The following is a 22,029-nucleotide window of genomic DNA, read 5'->3' on the forward strand; positions in this document are numbered from 1 at the left end:
TGCCAGGCTGACAGGCCTCCATCTTGCTGTTCCCTGCAGCAATCTGACCAAGAACCGAAGCCTTGTGTTTGATATCGTCGGGGAAGGGAACCTCCCGCGGGTGACGGTAGTGCGACCAGTTCTCTACAACCAAAATGGAAACCCCTTGCTCCTCTTTAAGAGGCTTCTGCTTGGTCAGTCAGAGAAGCTGCCTCTCATCCTCAAGAACAATGGCACCATCCCTGCCCAGGTACCATTGGAGGTGAAGTATGGGATGGAAAGGGAAAAGAATGATTCAGAAGAAAGACTTCTGATGTTGAGGACTCTGCCATCCCTAATCTATGAGGACTTCTTTGATGTTCCTCATATGTTAGCCTGTGTAAGATGGGACATGCAGAGCCCAGTCAGCTGTGGTGTCTGCCCTCCAGGAGTGTAGGAAAGCAGATTAGATAGCACACTCATAGTTACCGTGTGAAGCAGTGTGCAGTGATATACCCTAAGCTGAGTAGGAGGATTATGGTGTTCTTGGTATCTTCCTTACTCTTCACTTTTTTTCTGTAATGAACATTGCATTTTTAATAAGGAAGAAACTAAAGAAACCTCATTAGGGGTGAGAGTTTCAACATCTGAAGGGACTTTGGTTCAGCAATTAAATTTATGTTTCTATTTTACAAACAAAAAGTGATAAACTGTGTAAGTGTCATCCAAAGAACCATAAGACTTTCAAAAATGATCTTCTCCCATCTAGGGGAATCAAGGAAAATTTCACTATCAAATGACATGCAAGCTGGGCATTACAGGATAACTAGGTTTCAGGAAGGGGTATGACAGTGAGTGCATCCCAGCTGGAGAAAGAAGACTGGAAAGACAAAGGAACAGAAGGGGAAAAAAAGTGTCATATATAAACAGGAACTAGTCAGCCCCCAGCTTCTTGAGAACACAGGGGATAGTAGACAAACAGTGGAACATAAAAATAGAAGGATGGAGTAGGGACAACTTCTGGGAGGCTTTGGATTCCCTCTATACTTTAAACCCTACAAGATGTTATGACTAATATTGTTGGGTTTTGTTGTTTATACAGTTAAGGCTTATTTAGATTTATCCACATAGTTATCTTTTTTATTGCTGTTCACTCCTACATATGCAACCTTCCATCTGAAATCCTTTGCTACCTGATGAAGAAATACCCCCGCAGGTCTGCTGGTGTGGTGAATTCTCTCACTTTGTGTTGAGAAATCTCCATTTCTTCTTCATTTTTTGAAGATTTTTTTTTTAGCATTTATTCATTTTTTGAGAGGCAGAGAAAGACAGTATGAGTGGGGAAAGGACAGAGAGAGAGGAAGACACAGAATCCAAAGCAGGCTCCAGGCTCTGAGCTGTCAGCATAGAGCCTGATGCAGTGCTTGAACTCATGAACAGTGAGATCATGACCTGAGCCAAAGTCGAACGCTTAACTGGCTGAGCCACCCAGGCGCCCCCATTTCTTCTTCATTTTTAATGTGATCTTTACTTTCCATCCATTTTTCTCTGCACTCCCTTCTCCATAATTTCTTGGGATAATTTCTTTAACTTTCCCTTTAGCTATGTCTAATTCACTAGTAAACCTTCCACTAAGTTCTTAAGTTATTATATCTTTCAGTTCTAGAATTTCTATTTAGGCTGCTTTTCAAATATGCATAATCAGTTCTTAAGACTTCTAGTTTTGTGCTGAAATTGGCAGACTCAGCTTTATTTCTTGAACATAGTGATCACAACCATTTTGCCATCTGTACCTGATAATTCCAAAATCTGAAGTCCCTGTGGGTCTGTTTCTGATGTCTGTTATTCCTGCTCATTTTTGCCCATGTTGTCCTTTCCCCTCGTGTGCCTGGTTATCTTCAATCATGTGTTGAGTATTATACTTGAAAAGTTATTTAGACCTAATAAGACTAAGGTTGCTGTTATTTTTCTTCAAAGACAATTTTCATTTGCTTCTGCCAGGTACGTTGGGACCCTAGAAACTGGACATCATCTAAAGCTGGTTTTAGGGCTTGAGATTTTCTGGATTGTGTATATGACTCAGAGCAGGATTGTTGCCATTGGGAGGCCTGGTTTATATCCAGCCTATCTTTGGTGCTATCGGGCAGTCCTTTGGAGTTGCAATCTACTGCAAAGAAAACACCCCGCCTCTCACAAGACTTTTGCCCTCTTAGTACCAACAGGCCATCAAAAGCACAGCTCATTCTCCCACATACCTCTTCCTGACTGAGTCCAGGTCAAAAACAGTCCATAAATTTAGGCTGTCCTGTCTGGATTCCCATGCTCTCCCAGATCTTGGTGTGGTTATTCCTCATTATCTTCTCAGCTCTGTGATGCTTTAAAAAATTTATTGTTCTTGATGTTGTTGTCTTATTTGTTGTTGTTTTGAGTCCACATTACCTAGTTTACCATCACCCTGCGTTGTTTCCGTTATTGTGGCTTTATAAAATGTTCTAGCATCTAGGTCAATAAATTCCTGCTCACCCAGTCTCCATTTTTCTAAGTTTTATTAACAAATTTTACAAATCTAGTCTCTGAGATGCACTTTATTTTTTTTTTAATTTTTTCAACGTTTTTTATTTATTTTTGGGACAGAGAGAGACAGAGCATGAATGGGGGAGGGGCAGAGAGAGAGGGAGACACAGAATCGGAAACAGGCTCCAGGCTCCGAGCCATCAGCCCAGAGCCTGACGCGGGGCTCGAACTCACGGACCGCGAGATCGTGACCTGGCTGAAGTCGGACGCTTAACCGACTGCGCCACCCAGGCGCCCCTCTGAGATGCACTTTAGACATCATTTTATAATATTCCTCAAAAAATCCATTTGGGAATCCTATGAATTATTCAGGAAGAATTTCTACTTATAGAGTATTTAGGCTCTTTGCCAAGAACAACATTTAGAATTCCCATCCATTTACCTAGATCTTTTTTATGTCAATTCTTTCCCATATAACTCCTCCATATAGTTTCTTACTAAGATTACATCTACACATAAAATTATTTTTTTACCTTAGAAGCTTCCTATGTAGTGTCACTATTTCTTTCTTCTTTTTGCCTCATTTCTTATATTGTTCAATTGTGTTTATGATGGTACCAGCATTACTATCTTCTAAAACTGTATACTGGTTTCTTATACCCCAAATCAGATATATGTCTTTATCTTTAGCAGATACATGGCTTTAGCAGGTATACTGCTTCCACTGGTCTAGAAAACATCTGTTTTCTCCAAGTAAATCAGAAACCCACTTTGGTTTTCTTCTTATCTTGGTAGGCTGCTCAATATGACACTATCAGGTAACTAATGCATTAGTTCCTGGGAGATACTGATTTTTAGGAACTCACATTCATGTAAGCCTTCACAGAATGACAAGTATTCATTTCCATTTTATTAGTCTAGTATATATTTTACAGCCGCCTCTGTCAATAGCAGAGGCCTCGGCAACCCCATTTTGATACTACTTAGCTGGGTAATCTGGAAAGTCACCTATCTTCTCTGGACCTCCAGTTCCTTACTTGGACAATAAGGGCTGAACTAAACTTTCATTTTTCCTCCCCAGGTCTAATACTTATTTTATCTCCCTTTTAATAAGAAACTCAAAAACATGACCACTGGGCACAATGACTAGTGTGCCTTCCCAAACAGTACAGTATCTCAATCCAGACTCAAAACCCATGAGCAGCCTGTAAGCTTACCACTCAACCTTGTTTTCCTTCTGCCAGCTGCATGTTGACCTGAGGGACCAACTAGGAGTCTTCTCTCTGAAAGGGTGGCCCACCACCTCCTACATCTACATCACAGAGGAAAACAAACCACATGCAAAAGGTAGGTAGGGGGAGTATAGCTTCTAGAGGGCAATGGGTCTCAGAAGCTGTTTTGTTAGGAAACTGATGAGGATCTAGCCAGAGTAGGAGGCCCAGTCTCCTCATAAATAGCCTCTGCAGGTAAGGCTCATTCCCACACTAGAGCTGCCCTCTCTTGAGTCAGGATCTTTATGGTTACATCTTCCTTTAAACTGGTTCTAAATTTCATGTCTCTCTCTCATCTTGGCAGCAAAGAAAGCTCACACGGCCTCCCTGGTGGTTCTTCCTGGAGACACAGCTGGATTTGATGTCATTTTCCAGTCCCAAAGTGTTGGGAGAATGACAGGCATCATCCACTTGTCAGTGATCAACAATCAGTATGAGGAGACGAACATCCACATGGTGGGAGAGGGTTATGAGGATGACATCACCTTGGGCAACATCCATGGGCTGCTGGTTTCCAGCAGCCATGAAGCCCCAGAGATCTCGGAGGTCATCGAGGAAAATACTATGGAAGACTTGATAACAGGTGAGAAAAACAGCCATGAGCTATTAACAACTGTTGGCTCAGGTTATTTTATTTTATTTTTGTTTTAATTTTTTAAATTGTTTTATTTATTTTTGAGCATGAGGGTGTGAACAGGGGAGAGACAGAGAGAAAGGGGAACAGAAGATCTGAAGCGGGCTCTGTGCTGACAGCCGCAAACCCAATGCAAGGCTCAAACACACAAACTGTGAGGTCATGACCCAAGCCAAACTGAGCCACCCAGTCACCATGGCTTAAATAACAGGCCAGCCAGCTTCCTGGGGATTTAGGAAAGCATCTTCTCCTTGTTACTGTATGTTCCTTCATTCCTGGCTCAGACAATGCCTTCAGTCACGTGTTCCCTCGAGGAATATTTACTGAGCATCAGCATGCATGTACCAGGCACTGTGCTGAGTCCTGCAGTTCCAAAGAGTAGTACAAGAGTCTCAGGGACTTATAGTTTTAGCTAATTCCAGTTTAGCTGAAAAGTGAAATTCAAAATTCAAATTCCAGATTAGCTATGTGAGCACATATCTCTCTGTAGTTGTCCCTGTTCATATCTCTCAGCTGGCTCCTATTGGCGTGGTCTGCTTCATGGGACCCATGTATCCCAGATATTCCAAGAGAAGTCATGGGCTTGTTTCATTAAAGAAGGTGTAGATTTGTGCCACGTCTAGAACATCATTCTCAGTAGCCTCACTACTCAGTGTGCTTTCTGAGAACCAACAGCATCAGCAGCACCTGGGAGCTTGTTAGAAGCAGACACCACCCCAGCATTTCAGGCCTACTGAAGCAGAATCTGCATTATAGCGAGATCCCTAGGTGACTTCTGTATACACTGTATACACTAAAGCTCAGACATGCTTCCCCACTGTCTGTCAAGCACTGCAGCTTCTTTTGGCTGACTATATTCTTTGGGGTAGGAGAAAATTTATTTCATCATTATTATCAAAATGCATTTGTTAGGCAACCTAATTGTGTGGCTAGTTGGTATGAAGTGAGTTATAAACACATGCTCATAGTTTTTCTAGGAGCTTGATTATAATCCTGGAATGTAGCATTGGACAGTCTCTACAACATGGCTTAAAATCAGTACTCCTCTTTATGTGGTGTTCCACCCCTCTGTGTGGCTACGAGGTGACATCTCTCTTGTCAGGGGTCAAGCAGGAGCCAGCAGCGAACCCTAGCTCAGAAATCAGATTTCATAATTATGATAGGGTTACCACATTTAGAAAATCAGAATATAGGAGTCCCTCTTAAATTTTAATTTCAGATAAACGAGTAATTTTTTTATTTGTGTGTCTGAAAATATTGTATGGGACATAGCGATACTAAAAATTACTCATCATTTATCTATGGTTCAAGTTTAACAAGGGCTTTTATATTATATCCTATTTTAACCCTTAATAGTATTGTTTCAGCAAATAAATGGAGTTGGGGACCTATATTTTCTCTTGAAGGTGAGAGCCAAGGTGGGTGGGTGGGTGGGTGGATGATGGATGGATGGATGGATGGATGGATGGACGGACAGGTGGACAGACGGACAGGTAGATGGACTAATAGATTTCCCAAGGAGGGAAAGTTTATGCTATGTGACTCCAACTTTTCCAGGATAATCATCTGCGGTGGGGGGGAGGGGGGGGGGCGGGGGGGGTGGAGATGCATGAGGGTAAAGCACCATGTCTTTCAAGTGTTGCCTCCTCAGGAAAGCGAGCCGCGGGGAGGCTAGGGAAGACTCACAGACCTTCTGTTTCTGTCCATAGCTGCTCTGGTGGACCACATCCAGTTTGGGGACTGCCACATCGGAAACAGCTATAACGTGAGCTTCACAGTGACTAATCACAGCCAAGCGAATGTCATACGGTTTGAATGGCCCCTTTTAGCTACAGTTTGCTTTTCCCCACAGGTAAGTGAAAGCCAACTGCTGTTTTCTGGACTCCCTTAGGTGTGAGCCAAACCCAATTTGACTGTCAGTCTATATTCATGAACGTGTGGGATGAGATGGATGGCTCTCAAGCTGAGAAACAGCCCAGGAACCATCCATTACTCAGACCAGGTACCAGAGGACACAGTCCGTGTCCCCTCTGGTCTAAGAACAGAGAACGAGGTCTGATGAGACTGTCGCTAGGCTGAAGTTGAGGAATTCCATGCAAGTCTCTATGGATGAAATAGGTCCCAGAGTGGATAGGGATAGGGGCTAGGGTCTTCCTATCACAGATTGTGGACCTGTGTCTCCGAAGGTATATGTTCGTTAGAGCATTAGGCCTGCCAAAGTGACTCACTGAAAGCTAAGATGGGGGTAGTGGGTTCTGTGGACAACTGAGACATAGCACATTTGCAAATTATATCTTTCTGTTTCTCACTCAGCATACTAAAATCTAGTTAACTTTATTTTACCTGGAATCCCTTTCAGCATCTCACAGCACACATTTTATGAATTGCTGGCCAAGGCTCAACGTCACACAAGGCCTAAGACAATGTGGTAGCAGATCCTAGCCTCTGGCTACCTGATGCTTTTCATAGACAGTTTGCTGCTGAGTTCCCAGGACAATTCATATACCCAGATATATCCACTGCCTTCTGCCCAGTTTCAGTCACCAAGGCTATTCAAGCATAGATCTCTAGGGGGATAGAGCAAGGAAAGTTGGGGACCCTATTTTGTCACCTTTAAGTCTTTGAGTGCCATCAGGAAGTTTTGCTTCCTAGAGGGATGTAAAGTGTCAGTTAAAGTAGACAGATAAGCTTCAGACAGTCCATTTATATACACCCACCCCCCCACACACACACACATGCATATACCCCTCACCACACACACACACACACACACACACACACACACACATACACACACACACACATTTGTGGCCTGGGGAGTACTAAGTTTTCTTCACCCTTCACTTTCCAGAGGAAGTAGAGATATTTTTATCTGTCAGAAACATGATAGGACTATTATATATATATATATATATATATATATATATATATATACACACATGTGTGTGTTTGTATATGATAAATCATAAATTATTTTATGCCTTAAACCAAACTGGATTTCCCATTTATCTGGTATACTTCAGGGAATCTCAGCCTTCTGGTTTTAGGACTTCTTTACCTTATTAAACATTATTAAGGAACCCCAAAAAGCTGTTTTTTATGTGACTTATGTCTATTGACATTTACCACATTAGAAATTAAAACTGAGAGGGGGCGCCTGGGTTGCTCAGTCCATCGAGCGTCTGACTTCGGCTCGGGTCATGATTTCTTGGTTCGTAAGTTCGAGCCTCGCATCGGGCTCTGTGCTGACAGCTCAGAGCCTGGAGCCTGCTTCGGATTCTGTGTCTACCTCTCTCTCTCTGCCCCTCTCTTGCTCATGCTCTGTCTCTCTCAAAAATGAATAAACTTAAAAAAAAATTTTTTAAGAAATTAAAACTGAGAATATCTAAAAACATGTATTTATTCATTTTTAAATAATAAACCCTTTAATGTTAATATAAATATCATATTTTAATGAAAATAGCTATATTTTTCTAAATAAAAAATGAGTAAGAAGAGTGGCATTATTCTGCAGTTTTATAAATGTCTTTAATATCTGGCTTAATAGAAGATAGCTAGATTCTACTATTTGCTTCTCCATTTGATCTGTTTCAATATCATATGTCATGTAATCTCTATAAAGCTCCATTGTGTACTCATGAGAAAATAAGAATAAAAAAGTCAAATAGCATCTTAGTATTATGATGGATGAAAATAGATCTGACCTTGTGAACTCCTGAAAGGGTCTTAGGGATCCCAAGGGTCACCAGACCACATTCTGAGAACTGCTAATGTACTGTGTACATTGGTCTCTAATTCATATAGGTCATATTGATGAAGAAGCACAGGTAGTTAAGAGTGTGGTACCTGGAGCCATATTTTCTGGGTCTGAATCCAGCTCTTCCAATATTCATGGTATGGCCACAAGCCAGTTACAAGTTTCCTTGCTTGTAAAATAGGAGTAATAGCTGTACATCTCACAGTGTTGTTGAATGGATTAGAACTGTGTAAAGGTTTAGAACAGTGCCTGAGGCAAGGAACAGTTTAATAAATATTAGCTGCTTTTACTATCATATTTCTGTCTAAGAATCTCTTGTAGATATTTAAGACAATCTACACATACAGGTGTGAATGATGCATTTTTTGCCAAGATTTTTGGCTCTACCCCTTCTCTGGAACGTCACCATCAGGTATAAAAAGTCCTCAAGCTCAGATTCCCAAAAATACTAATATCGGGCTCTTCCGCAGATCGGCCACCTTCACCCTGGGTGTGCTAAGGACATAGTAGTGACCATGAAGTCCGAAGTGCCCATCAATCTGAAGAAGATGGGGGTCAAGTGCAAGCTCTCCAGGATCACGTTTCAGCTCCCTGCAGACCAGGTCCCTGATTGGGATGACCGCATGCGCACAGTCAAGTGGGTGGATGTGCTCAGAAACACACCCGGTTCTTTCGCTGCAAAACGAAAGGTGAGTGGGAACATCAGGTACAAATCTGACCAGGCCTGCCATGGCTGGTGGTGCCTGCTGCTCTCCGGTTCAGTGTCTCATCATTTCCTTCCTTCATGGAACAAAAAAAAAAAGAAAAGTTTGTTTCCCATTCTATGTGACCTTGATTTGACCTTGATTTCAGAAGTAACAAACTGAACTGGCAAGCATGCCACCTGCCAGCCATGCAGCCCACACATCTTGACCCAAACCGCTTTAGTTTAAGTCTGGATGCCTCATGGAGCAAGTTCTCTCACCATCAACAGCATCAGGGTTAGACTTTCAGCTATTCCCTTTTTCTGTCTGTGTCCAGAATTTGATTAGTGATAATCTTTGGTTCATGACAGAATCTCATCTTTGGTCCATGCGTGTTCCTCTTTCAACTAGTCTTTGGCTGGTTTCTTTTAATAATGTAATAAACAGAGATGAACTCACACTCAGTGTAGGAAGTAGAACATGAATTACCTGTGTGCTTCTCACCCATTCCATCCCCCTGCCTCCCTCTTAGACATAATCACGATCCTGAATCTTGTTTACTCATTCCCTTGATTTTTAGTTTTTCTTTCTTTTTCAACCTATACATTCTATTTTTTAAATATCATTTATTGTCAGATTGGCTTCCATACAACACCCAGTGCTCATTCTAAAAGGCATACCGTTTTGTTGTAGTTTCTAACTTTTAGTTTTTAAAAAACGGTTACTGCCTGTGATCCATATTGTTTCATGTGGCTATAGTGTACCCATTTCACTGCTATATAAAATTCCATTATTACTTATCATCCATTCTTCTTTTGAAAATTATTTGGTGTTTTCCATTGTGTACAGTGTTGCTGTGAACATTATTATTCATGTCAAATGGTATTCAATTGCAAAAGTTTATATTCCTAGAAGTGGAATTGCTGAGTCATAAGATATGTGAATTTCAGCTTTCCAAGATAATGCCTGTGTTTTCCAAAGTCACTGTACCTATGCACACTCCTATTGGCAGAGGTATCTTACTGATCCACATTCTCTACACAACTTGGCGTTGCCAGACTTCTTGATTTTTTTCACTTAAATGAATGGGAAATGGTCTAATTTGGGATCTACTTTGCATTTCCCTAACCACTGGTAAAGATGAATATGAATGACTTCATGGCCTTACTAGTCATCTCTTATATGCCTTTTGCCTAGTTTTCAATTATGATGCCTGTTCTTTGTATGAGTTACTTTATTTTTGATAAAGTTTACTATTCCTTCCTATTATTTGACTCCAAATGTCTTCACCAAATTTATAGCTTATCTTTTCACTTTCTTTGATGTATCTTTTGATGAACAAAAAATATTCTTATTTTTAATATAGCGAAATTTATTAATCTCATCTTTTACATATTTTGTGTGTGTGTGTGTCTTCTTTTTAAAACTCTTCTCTACCAGGGAAGAAAAATATTCTTTTTTTTTTTTTTTTTAGGTTTAAGAATTTTGCTTTTTGTATTTAAGGTCTTGGCCCACCTGGATTTTATGTATGGTGTGAGGCAAGGATCCAATTTAATGGTTTTCCATGACCTGGCCAAATCCCTTTTTTGTTTAGCCCTTCTGTTTCCTAGTGATCTGCCATGACTCCCTTATCATCTAAGATTCATATATGCCTGGTATGTTTCTTGTCTCAGTATTCTACTTCATTGTCAATTTGTCTATCCCTATGCCAGTTTTACCTTGCCTTAATTTCCATAGCTTCATAATCAGTCTTGATATTTCCAAGGGAAGTCCCTCTCCCATACTGTTTTGTTCTGAAGTATTTTCATTATTCTTGGTCCTTTATTTTTCTATCTAATTTTGGAATCCACTTACCAAGCTCTGTGGAAACCCTGATTGAAACTTTGTTGGAATTGGATTGTATCTGTAAGTCTGTTTAGGAAGGATTAACAATTTTACAATATTAATTCGTCCTTTCTATTAGTGAGTTTTATCTGTATATTTATTTAGGTCTTTTTTAACTTTTTTTTTTTTTACTACCATTTAGTTTCTTTAATATTATTAGGACTTCTCAGGTTTTTTATTTTTTCTTGAGTCAATTTTATTAAGTTATTTTTCTATGAATTTGCCCTTCAACTAAGTTTTCATATGTATTTTCATAAAGTTATTTATAATGTTTTCCTATCATCTGTTTAAATCTATAGGATCAGTGGTAGTGTCCTCCTTTTAATTTTTGATATCAGTTATTTTTATTTACTCATTTTTTTCTTGATCAATCGCCCTGAAGACTTTTTAAGTCATTCCACATAAACATCATTTGGCTTTATCAGTCCTCTCTGTTCTCAATTTATTTTCTATTTCATTAATATCTGTCCCTAATTTTATTATTTCCTTTCCTCTACCTTCTTTATAGTCCATCTAACCCCCAAACTAATATCTCTCTAGTCCTGATGCTCTTAGTAATTTGTTTCCTTTCCCATATAGGAGTCATTTTAGGTTTACCTTAATCATTTATTCTGGAACTGGAATCATTTATTCTGTAAGTTGGTGTTAATGTGCATGGGTAAAATACTGTTACCGCCTACCCCTTTATTCTTGTGAGTCAGCTAGCTCTGCCTTTGTTCCAGGTGACAGAGACGGATCCTGAGCCTGTTCACTCAGTAGTAGAAGAAAACTACCGAGAACTGCATCTTCAGATCAGTGCCAATGTGAATTTTGCTTCATATCAATGCGAAACAAGCAATGTGCATTTTAAAGAAACACTGGTTTACCAGACCCGAGTGTTTGAGTGAGTCTTTGAAAGCCCCCCAGCACTCACAGAGAAGTTCTTTCTTTTCATCATTTGCCTATTCCTTCATCAAATACTTATTCAATGTTTATGACAGCATATACCAGGCATCATAGCTATGTAGCATGCACCAGAGGAACTCTAGGGATGCAGTGAAACATTCAGATCCACAGAGCTATTAAAGTTCACACCTGAAATCAAGATATAGGCCAGGAAACACAGTCCACCAGGAGGGCAGCATCCGGCCACCAGCTTCAGTAGGGATGGTCCTTGAAGCAGTCCACACCACCACCCAGTAACCATTCTTTTCTCCCCAACTCCAGGTGACAATATCCACACTAGTGGGAATGGGTTCATCTTAGCTCAGAAGCCCCACAACCAACAGAAGCCAATACTCCTCATAAGCACCCCGTAGGTATAGCTTCCATGATCCTTATAAAAGACATGCCCAATTACAAGAGTCACCACACTCACAGAACCCCAAAGCTATGGCTTCCCTCCAGGGAATCATAATTCCCTCCAGACCAGATGCAATTTACCCATTAAGGGTCATGTTAACTCTAAACAAGGTTGCCTAATAATACAGCTGATATTGCTCCTTTATCAGGTTTCCAGGGAAACAGCTAGAAAATTTATTCAAAGTCAAAATTGTCCTTAGAAGGAAAAGGGTTATGTTAACTCACATACAAGAATATAAGGATGTCATGGGTCCCCCTGTTAAAGAGCTCATGGGGGGAATGGGTGAAAATAGGTGGTTGCAGTATAGTGTCCTGTGTATGCTGTGAGAGTACCTGAAGCAGATGGAATATCAGGGAATACTTCCCAGATGAAGCAGTGCCCATTCTACAGGATGATTAGGAGATAGCCAGGTGAAGAAGTGAGAAAAAGGGGCCTTCTAGACAGAGAAAGCAGCATATGCAAAGACAGAGAAAGACCATTCTTTGAGAATTACGAGCACAAAAATGTAAACCACTGACATTTCAATTTTGTAAAAATTGTAATTAACTTGTTCAACTCAGTTTGCATTTGTTACACTTTAAGTTTTCAAATTATCGTAGAACCAAAAGAAATAAGGGAGGAAGTGGTATCTTCTGTTGATAGCCATTTCACTTAAAGCTGGGGTTGGCAAACTATGGCCCGAGGACCAAATCCAACCAGCTGCCTATTGTTGTAAATAAAGTTTCTTTTGACCCACAGCCACATAAATTCATTTATGTGTTGTCTATGGCTGCTTTGGTACTACAACAGCAGAGTGAGTAGTTACTACAAACACCGATGGTATGCAAAGCCAAAAAACATATGCTGTGTTGCCCTTTGCAACAACAACAACAAAAAAGTTTGCCAACTCCAGTCTGAACTAAGAACTTTTTTATCAAGAGTATTCTGTACCACCAAGATTTCTCCACTTTATAAATATTGTCTTTAGGATAGTGGCCAGTGCTCATACTTTTACACAATAAACATAAGCCCCTGAGGTCAAAGCACTTGACTTTGGGCATACCGGCACAGTCTACCTGGACCAAATAATGGAGATCTGATCCTTACACCCTCCCCTAGACCTACACCCCCCTCCAAACTCAACTCCAACTACTTCACTAAAACTAGTAAGACATTTGTGTTTTCTTCTCTAACACAATCATTTTCCTGTATCAAGGCCTCATCCTTCTGCTGTGATTGTGATCAAGTTTAAAAATGATTCCAGAAAAAGCTTCTATTTCCTGGTTCTTGTCTTATATGCAGGGAAACTTGAGGCAAGAAAAGTCTCTACTCATTCAGAATTTGAGACAAGTCTCAGTCAATGAAGGAATCTCAGGCAGGGGTCAAATGGCTTCCAACCACAGGGACATTGTTTCCAGTGGGAGATGTTTCAGTAAGGGAGGGACTGGAATTTGCACCTAAAGAAAGTACTGTCATGGAAAACACATTTTGATTCCTCTCTCATGGGAATTTTTCAGAATTACAGCAAACTCATGCTGAGAGCTCATTGCATAGGGTGCTGGTACTGTGCCAGATGATTTAAAGTGCTAAACATTTGAATATTTTTACTTTTAATAGTAAATAGTGTTTTAGAAGGAGATATAACTAGCACAGCAAATGCATGATGTCAGACAGAATGCTTAAAACTTGCCTTTTGAAGAAATGTTTAAGAAACACAGTGACAACTTAAAGTAACAGTATAGATGATGTGTAGACAGGAAAAAAATCATCGACAGCACATTTCTCAAATCCATTCTCTGATCTATCTGCAGGCTTGAACTGACTAATTCAGGAAATGTGCAGCTGGAATTCAATTGGGTCTCAGAAGAGACTGCAAAGGCTGTCAGCTTTGCAATGCCAGATAACCAAGGTAAACACAATGATAGGAAAACTCCAGGGCTTGAACCGAGTCCCCAGGTAGTAGGAGAGCCTTGTTCATGGAGAAATGAGCACTGGTCCAACAGCTCCCTCAGTAGCCAAGGATAAGCAGAGCAAATGTTTCATGGTGTCTGCAGAGCCAAACGGGCCTGAGAAACTCAAGAGCTGACCTCTGTCCTCCTGGAGCCTAGAGCCTGGCCCTCCATTAGGCCAGCACCCCAGTCACTGACCCCTAGGAATCTTGTCTTTTAGGCCTTAACCTCTTGGGAGATTACAGACCCTTGCAGAAACTGATGAAAACTATGAACTTTTTTCCTGGAAAATACACACCCATACCAAATGTGATATATATGAAGCGCTTGGAAAAAGACTCAACACTTGGTGGACAAAAATTCATTGCTGTTGTTGCAGTTTTGGAGATTCGCAGACCTTTCAAATGGGCCCCCAGATTGTGAACCCCTACTTTCAGACAATGATTCTCCAAAAAATTATATTCACAGCCCGTTATTCTTGAGGCAGGAGACCCACAGACCTCTCTTTGGCCCACCCCCTGAGCCAAAAGGAAACAACTTTGAAAAATTGATAGAATTAATAGAAGTGTTTTTCATGAGTCTCCTGTGAGAGATATGAGCCAATCCCTTACCCTTAGTGCCCAAAGCTAAGTATTTCTTGTGGAAGAGGTGAGCCCACAGAGGGACCTGTGAGTGGGCTGCCTTCCACCTGCCCTCCCACTGCAAATAGAGAATATCATTGGCTCTCTGTTTTGCCCCCAGGTTCTTCTCAAAAAGACCAAATTAGCCAGGGCACGCTGCACACGGTCAGTACTCTGGACAGCGCCACGGACCACTGGAATGAAGTTCCCCCCACGCCCTTCTCTGTGGAGCCTGCCTCAGGCATTGTGCCTGTGGGCAAAACTCAGAAGCTCAAAGTGAAATTCTCCCCGCTGGAAGTTGGAGACTTCGAGAGCAATCTCTTCTGCCAGTAAGAAGATGTGCTCTCCAGAGCAAAACTCCACATCTCCTACCCTCTCTTCTGTCCCAGCACCACCACCATTCTTTCCAGCCCTGGGCCCCTCCATAGCTCCCTGATTGTCACACTTCCCATTGGGAAGATTCAGAAAGGCCAGGATTTAGAAGATAAGGAGAATTTTTTCTTTTGTATTACTCACCAACACTCTCTAGACTCTTCCTCCTGCCTATTACGCCCTTCCCAGCCACACACAGGATTCCACTGAGCAACAGAATGGCTGACAGACAGGTAGGTTCCAGTCCTTGGGCAAATATGAACTTAGGAAAACTTTCTTACACCTTTTCTGAGACTTGGTCTCCTCATATGTAAAATGGAAATAACAATACCCACCTTGTACAGTCATCATGAACATTAAGTGAGTTAAATCAAGTGAAGACTTAGAACAGTACCTGGCACATAATAAGCACAATAAACATTACATAGCCATGGTGGTGGACCTGATACATAGGTGAGAAATAGAAGGGGCCCAGACCCAATTCAAGAAATCCAATCCAATAACATTTAGCAAGTCCATGATGTGTTAACCGCTCCCATGAAAGATCCATACAGAACACTTACCTTACAGAGGAATTGTGTAAAACATGGTATGGGGTGGCAAAGACCTATGTGAGCCATAAAAGCCTTGTGGAGCCCCTGCAATTACACTGCAGGGACCCGTCCCACACCTGGGCCTAAGCTTGGTGCTGGGACTAGAGGTCTACTTACATCCAGTTCACTTTCTCCAGGGAGCTCAGGATACTCGTTTAGAATTTCTGTGTCAGTTTTCATACCCCACTAGATGCCTGTGAGAGGCCCCAGAGGGCAAGACTCTGTGCTCATTTTATAGCAGGGAAAATTTCTCACCACTGCTGGACGGAATAACTTGGGGCCATACTTAGATACAGAGAAAGAACCAGAATTCATCCTCCTCATACTCAGCCCATTCATGCATTCATCCACTCAACAGTTCATGAATGAACACCTACTATGTATCATGCGCTATTCAAGGCATTTATATTATGTTGTTGACCAGGATAGACCCAGTCTCTGCTTTCATGGAGCTCACGTTCTGGTGGATATAATATTCATTTCCAACCAACTAAGGAAGTGGTGATTCATCTAAAAATAAATAAGAATAATCTTATCCTTACAGGATTCCCAACCTGCCACCTGGAGAGCAAGGCCCAGTCCTATCAGCAAAAGGGCGGAGCCTTTTGCCCTTCTGCCATTTTGACCTAAAATACTCAGACTACATCAGTGGTCATCGGCGCAACCCAGATCTCCGAGGACCTTCTGGTGTGGCTCTAGATTCAAACACCCGGGTGATTGAGTTCACCAGCGTGGGCATAGGAGGGAAGAATATCCGGTAAGTTGCTTATGGTTTGCATTGGTTCTTATCAGTGAGTTCTTCTAAAGAACTTAGAGGAAGAATTCAGAGAAGTCAGTGAGGCTAATTCCTAGAAGCAGGTTTGAAATATTGGGGTTGGACTTTAGAGAAGTCCATAGTAAGGAAGTCTATAGTAAGGAAGCTGAATTTTGTCTCCTTAGTTTTGACACTGGGGAAATATGGGAGACATAAAAATGTAATCCCTGACCCCCACCTTAACCACAGAGGGTCGGTCATTGGGACAGAAGGGCCCTGGATGTCATTATTCCAAAGTCCAGAACTCTAGCCATAGTTTGCCCCTCCCCCCCGCCAAATGAAGTGCAGTTTTCATTTCTGTGGTAATAGAGTATGCAGACAAGTCCTGATTCCTAGATAGGGGGACTGTGCTAGGGAAGGTCCTAAGAAAGTTTCTCTAATTCTTCAACCCCCATTTCACTCTCTGCTGTCAATTCTTCCCCCTCGGCCAGGACTTTTACAATCCTGAACCCAACGAATAGCACCTACTCCTTCTCTTGGATCTCTGAAGAAACTGAAAGTCTCCAGAACCCTCCAGCCTTCACATGCCTTACAGAGAAGGGCTTCATCTACCCTGAAAAGAAAGCGGAGGTGTGTGTGTGTGTGTGTGTGTGTGTGTGTGTGTGTATGTGAGAGAGAGAGAGACAGAGAGAGACAGAGAGAGAGAGAGAGAGAGAGAGAGAGAGAGAGAGAGAGAATCAGGACCACTTGACTCAGGGCATTGATCATCTTCTCCCCTTCTGCATAGCAAGTGTGCTGTAGACCATAGAGTGAGGGAGGACAGCCTAAGGGTGCATCAATCAACAAATATTTCTTGAGTGGCATATACTTTAGGCAATCCTCATGAACTAGACAGAACTGAGCTCTCTTGGGTGGCTGTAGAGAAGTGAAAAGGTCTAGTATTTGCAGTTTTAAAAAACTGAAATTATTAAGCAGGAAAGAGGAGCTGGATACTAATACCTGCAGACTGTAGGACTCATAGATTACTCTCTGAAGACTTATTTTTTCCCGAGGGACTGACAGCAGTAAAAGGATACAGATGTATTTTTACTTGGTCGGGCCAAAGGGTAAAACAGAAAAGTGAGTCATGTCCCACAGTGTAGTCCTCGTGTTTACACAGTGGTACAGGGTACAGAGTCATACCTAAAAAAATGTGATCTCACTGGCCAAAACAGATCTATGGGCCTGTATCCTGTAAGTTCTGCAGAGAATCTTGGAGGCAGAAATAAATTCATGAAACAGAAATCATGCATTCAAACGCTTTCAGGGAGGTCACACAAATGAATGGAGCAAGCCAAGGGGACAATGATAGGGACTGCTGAGCACCAGCACCAGCTGGCGATAGTGCTTCTCTGTCAGATGACCACCACACAGACAAGTTGCCAGTGTTGCCAGTTCTCCCAAACTTTTTGCGAAAAGCCAAAATTCCATATTTCTATTGAAATCTCTCTATTTTTACATGTCAAACAAAGACATGGTGTGAAATATGGCAGCACAGCCATCAGAGGCTCTGATCGGGCTGGACCTCCTTAGGAGGACCTGTGGCAGGGCAAAAAGACATTGATATTGCTGGAACAGCCAAAATCACATGCCTTCACAGTAGAAAGGTAGACAGTAGAAAGGTGGAGATGACCTGGTAATGCCAACCATTGTAACCCCAGCACCAGTAAGCCTCCAATGGCATGTGGAGTATGCAAACAGAAATGTCTTTACCACTCTTTTCCAAATGGTCTTCTTAGATTGTCTTCCAGTTCACGCCTTTCCATCTGGACATCACAGAAGCCTTCTGGACTTTCTTAATCCCTGAACACAACATCACAGTCCCTTTCCTTCTGGTAGGCAAAGCCACCGACCCTCTCATCAATCTGGACAAGTCACATCTCAACTTCAGTTGTCTCCTCATTGGTAAGGCTGCCCTGTTGGTTTATGTTTAGACTTGGCATGACCTCTCAGGGGAAGGGGTAGGACTGACCCCACAATGAGCTCTGGGAGCAGACTTGGGTGGGGAACTTTTTCTGGTACCTTCCAGAAGCATGTCAGAGGTCTTCTATCACTATTCACAAAGCCGTAAATTATTTGTCTTTCAATCTGATTTCCATCAGGTATCTTCTAAACCCACACGTTAATAACCTAAGGAAATTTAGGAGACTTGCTACAAATCACACTTGTTAGATTCCTTGAAGGCCTGGACTGCCTATGTTCATTTCCAGAGGCTCATGTTATCCCCATCTTACTTGTATGTGCCTCAGAGCATGGGCTGTATTTGTATGCCTCTCAGTATGAGTCACAGTGGTCATATTTCTCTGCCATCCTTTCATGCATTCATTCAGCTCAACAAAATATTACTAAGCCCCTTGTGTGACCCAGGCACTCTCTTGTGAGCTGAGAATGCCATGGATAAAGCCACAGTCCCCACCCTCATGGTGGTTACATTCTAGTAATAGGAAGTAGACTACCAAAAAAGAAAAGATACAGCATGTCTATGTTAATAAGTATTGTAAAGAAAAATAAAGCAGGATATGGAGGACAAAGAATGCCAGTAGGCAATGGGGAAGTAACATTTGATCAGAGACCTGAAGGAAATAAAGGAAGTGATTGCCAGGTCCCTTATCACATGGATGTGGGGTGTGTGTGTGTGTGTGTGTGTGTGTGTGTAAAATATAACTAAAGCCAGAATATATTTTAGTAACTCATTAGATTTTTATATTTAGACAAGTAATATTCTTGTAATAAGTCAATCATTCTGTTATATAAGGAAATTTTTAATGTCTCTCCATCCATCCTTTCCATCAAAGGAAACCACATTAACAGTTTTTTTATGTAATACTTCCATACATTTCTTATACTGATAAATATAAGTAGGTGGGAGGAGTATGGTGTTTTGGAAGGTTTTGAACAAATAAGTGGGCAAGTTAGCATAAGAATAATAACAGCAGTCTTAACTATATAGAAGACACACTGATGTTCACCAGAGGGGAGGAGGGTAGAGGGATGGTGATGAAAGTGGGGATTAAGGAGTGCACTTGTGATGGGCACCAGGTGATGTATGGAAGAATCACCATATTGTACACGACTCTAATATAACACTGTATGTTAAAGAACTGGAATTAAAATAAAAAATAATAGAATAGAATAAACAAATAAGTACAGCAAGACAAACAGAATTTGATCTAGGAATGTAACAGTGGTGCATTTTAGTGTGATTATATCAACAGATTAAAGAACAACCATGTAATGAATGATATGAATGTACACTAAAAAGTGATTGCTAAAATTCATCAGACATTCTCAACAGAAATTTTAACAGTAAGATAGGAATAGAGGGAAAAACTTAAATAAAGAAGACTAACCAAAATTAAGAAGCAAATATTATCTTGTAATAAACTACTAAAACTGCTGCAGTTAAAATCAGGAATTAGGAAAAGATGCTTGTTATTATTGAATACTTTCTTAGTGGTTTAGCAAATACAATAAAACAAGAAAATTCAGTAATTGGCATAAGCATTAGGGGAAAAGAGACAAAACTATCTCATTTGCTGTTGCTGGTGACCTCATACATAGAAAACCTCAAGAGGCTCAAGAGAAAAGCAAAACAAACCACTAGAATCAACAAGATAATTTAGTAAGTGACTGGATGCAAGACAATTATGTAAAAATCAATAGTTTCTCTTTCTTTTAGCAATAAGCACCTAGAAACAGAAACAAAAAAAAATCCATTCAATATTGACAAAACCTATATAATATCTAAGGATAAATGTAACAAGAAAAGCATAGGATCTATATGAATAAAACTATAAAATCTTATTAAAATGCTCCCAAAACAAGATTTGAACATTTACCAGTTCTCTCAAAATTAAATGCAAATGCAATCACATTCCAAGCAGAGTCCCAACTGGTATTGCCAGATAAAATACAGGATGCACAGTCAATTTTGAATTTCAGATAACAATGAGTAAGTTTTTTTTATGTCAGGATAAGTATGTCCCATGCAATATTTGGGACATACTTATACTAAAAAAATATATGTATACTTACTAAATCTGGCAACCTCAATCCCAAAAGGATTGGGGGTGGGGGGATATTGGATAAAATGATTCTAAAGTTTATGTGGAAAAAAACAAATGTTGTACAATAGTCAAGGAAAGTAAGAAAAGGCAAGATAGTGACAGAAGATGTATTAGGGCCCTGTCAGGACCCTCGTGACACTCCTGAGCTCTGATGCAAAAGAGTTCAATGCAGGGACTATTTACAAAGATTGGGACTGAGTTAAGGGGCCTACTAGGGACTAGGGACGGCGAGGCCCTCATTGACAAAACTAGGAAGGCATTGGGTGCAAAGGAACAAGGAGAGAAAATAGTATCATCAGAATCACCTAGGACAGCTGTGACCAAGGCAGAGGAGCCACCTAGCAGCAGCAGGCAATTGATAGAGTAAAGTTCTAGAAGGAAGAAGTGGAATCCTCCTGGGTAGGAAGGTCACTTGTAGAACAGAAGGAAGGAAGAGAGGTGGTCAAAGACTGAAGAGCTTGGGAAAAGAGAGAAAAGAAGTTGAAGGATTTCTTCTAAGGAGGTTTCCTCTTGCCTGAGGAGCAGTATCTGCCCAGATACTTTAGGAGCAGGTATGAGGTCTTCACTGAGGGCTGATGTTTCCTCCTCAGGCAGAGAAGCCAGGGAGACCGTGCATATCATCAACAAGGAGGAGCAGGGGTTCCATTTTGCCTTCCAAGACAACTCCCGATATTCTGAAGGTTTCAGCAACAACCTGGTCATATGTCCCATGGAAGGTTGGATCCCACCACTGTCCAGGTAAAGAAAAGGTTCCCCAGGACTACACCCTCCCAAGGTAGTAGGGGTTCCAGGCCTGCCAGGAGGATAAGTTTTCCTCAGAGTGCTGCTGCATGTCGAGATTAATGTTAACAATCCCATCTCTGTCCTACTATTTCTCATTGTTCATTTTCCTGATAAATTGTAAAGCCCTGAGAACTTTAAGCCCTTTTTCTCAATATTTTCTCTCATGCTTATATTCTTTTCCTTGATATCTACTATATTTGTGAACTCATAAGGCAGTGCCCTACCGTGTCTGGCAAACCTTCAAAACTCATCATAATTTGAGGTGGTGATACTCTTTCCTCATAGTGTGTGCCAATCCACTGGGCTCATATTCTTTAGCAGGTTTTAGCAGGTTGGCCTAGTCAGCTAATCTGCTGTCTTCTTCCCCAACCAGGTTCCCAATTGATATTTTCTTCACACCAAAGCAGGAAGGAGATGTGAACTTTAATTTGATCTGCAATGTGAAAAAGAAAGCCCACCCTCTGACCTTAAATGTCAAGGCTGAGGGCTACACTATGAATGCAGAGGTCAAATGCAAGGACAGGACTGGCTTGATTACTCCCCTGACTCCCAACCAGACTACCATTATCAACTTCTATGAGGTAAGAGTGTGAGAGAGCACTGATATGTCTCTCTCTCTCTCTCTCTCTCTCTCTCTCTCTCTCTCTCTCTCGCTGTTTCTATCTGTGTGTGTGTGTGTGTGTGTGTGTGTGTGTGTGTGTGTGTCCACCCAAACTGGGAATGGCAGTATAAGTGAATGTTAGCTGAATCTCACTGTTTCAAATGCCAGACAGACCAGGAGAACAGAAACATGCCAGGAGCAGCTCCATCCTCCAAATATATATAGTCTT

The 22,029-nt window shown here is 41.2% G+C and overlaps 1 protein-coding gene across 10 annotated transcripts in view; it reads left to right on the forward strand.

Annotated features, from left to right (window-relative positions):
* HYDIN (HYDIN axonemal central pair apparatus protein) overlaps positions 1–22,029 on the forward strand; it is a 439,740-nt gene that overhangs the window by 382,784 nt on the left and 34,927 nt on the right. For 7 of the 10 annotated variants that reach the window (XM_058708213.1, XM_058708219.1, XM_058708216.1 and 4 more), the window contains 13 exons: positions 40–229; positions 3,717–3,819; positions 4,048–4,326; positions 6,087–6,229; positions 8,605–8,823; positions 11,424–11,584; positions 13,834–13,931; positions 14,713–14,920; positions 16,101–16,313; positions 16,802–16,940; positions 18,089–18,254; positions 21,007–21,154; positions 21,573–21,780. In XM_058708213.1, the coding sequence (XP_058564196.1) occupies positions 40–229; positions 3,717–3,819; positions 4,048–4,326; positions 6,087–6,229; positions 8,605–8,823; positions 11,424–11,584; positions 13,834–13,931; positions 14,713–14,920; positions 16,101–16,313; positions 16,802–16,940; positions 18,089–18,254; positions 21,007–21,154; positions 21,573–21,780 (2,275 nt within the window). Of the gene's footprint in view, positions 1–39; positions 230–3,716; positions 3,820–4,047; positions 4,327–6,086; positions 6,230–8,604; positions 8,824–11,423; positions 11,585–13,833; positions 13,932–14,712; positions 15,197–16,100; positions 16,314–16,801; positions 16,941–18,088; positions 18,255–21,006; positions 21,155–21,572; positions 21,781–22,029 lie in introns of those variants that run through there. The other 3 variants (XM_058708220.1, XR_009256078.1, XM_058708222.1) reach the window with 3 other exon arrangements.

Source organism: Neofelis nebulosa, chromosome 17 (assembly GCF_028018385.1).
Source record: "Neofelis nebulosa isolate mNeoNeb1 chromosome 17, mNeoNeb1.pri, whole genome shotgun sequence".
In the NCBI taxonomy this organism is placed as follows: Eukaryota; Metazoa; Chordata; class Mammalia; order Carnivora; family Felidae; genus Neofelis; species Neofelis nebulosa.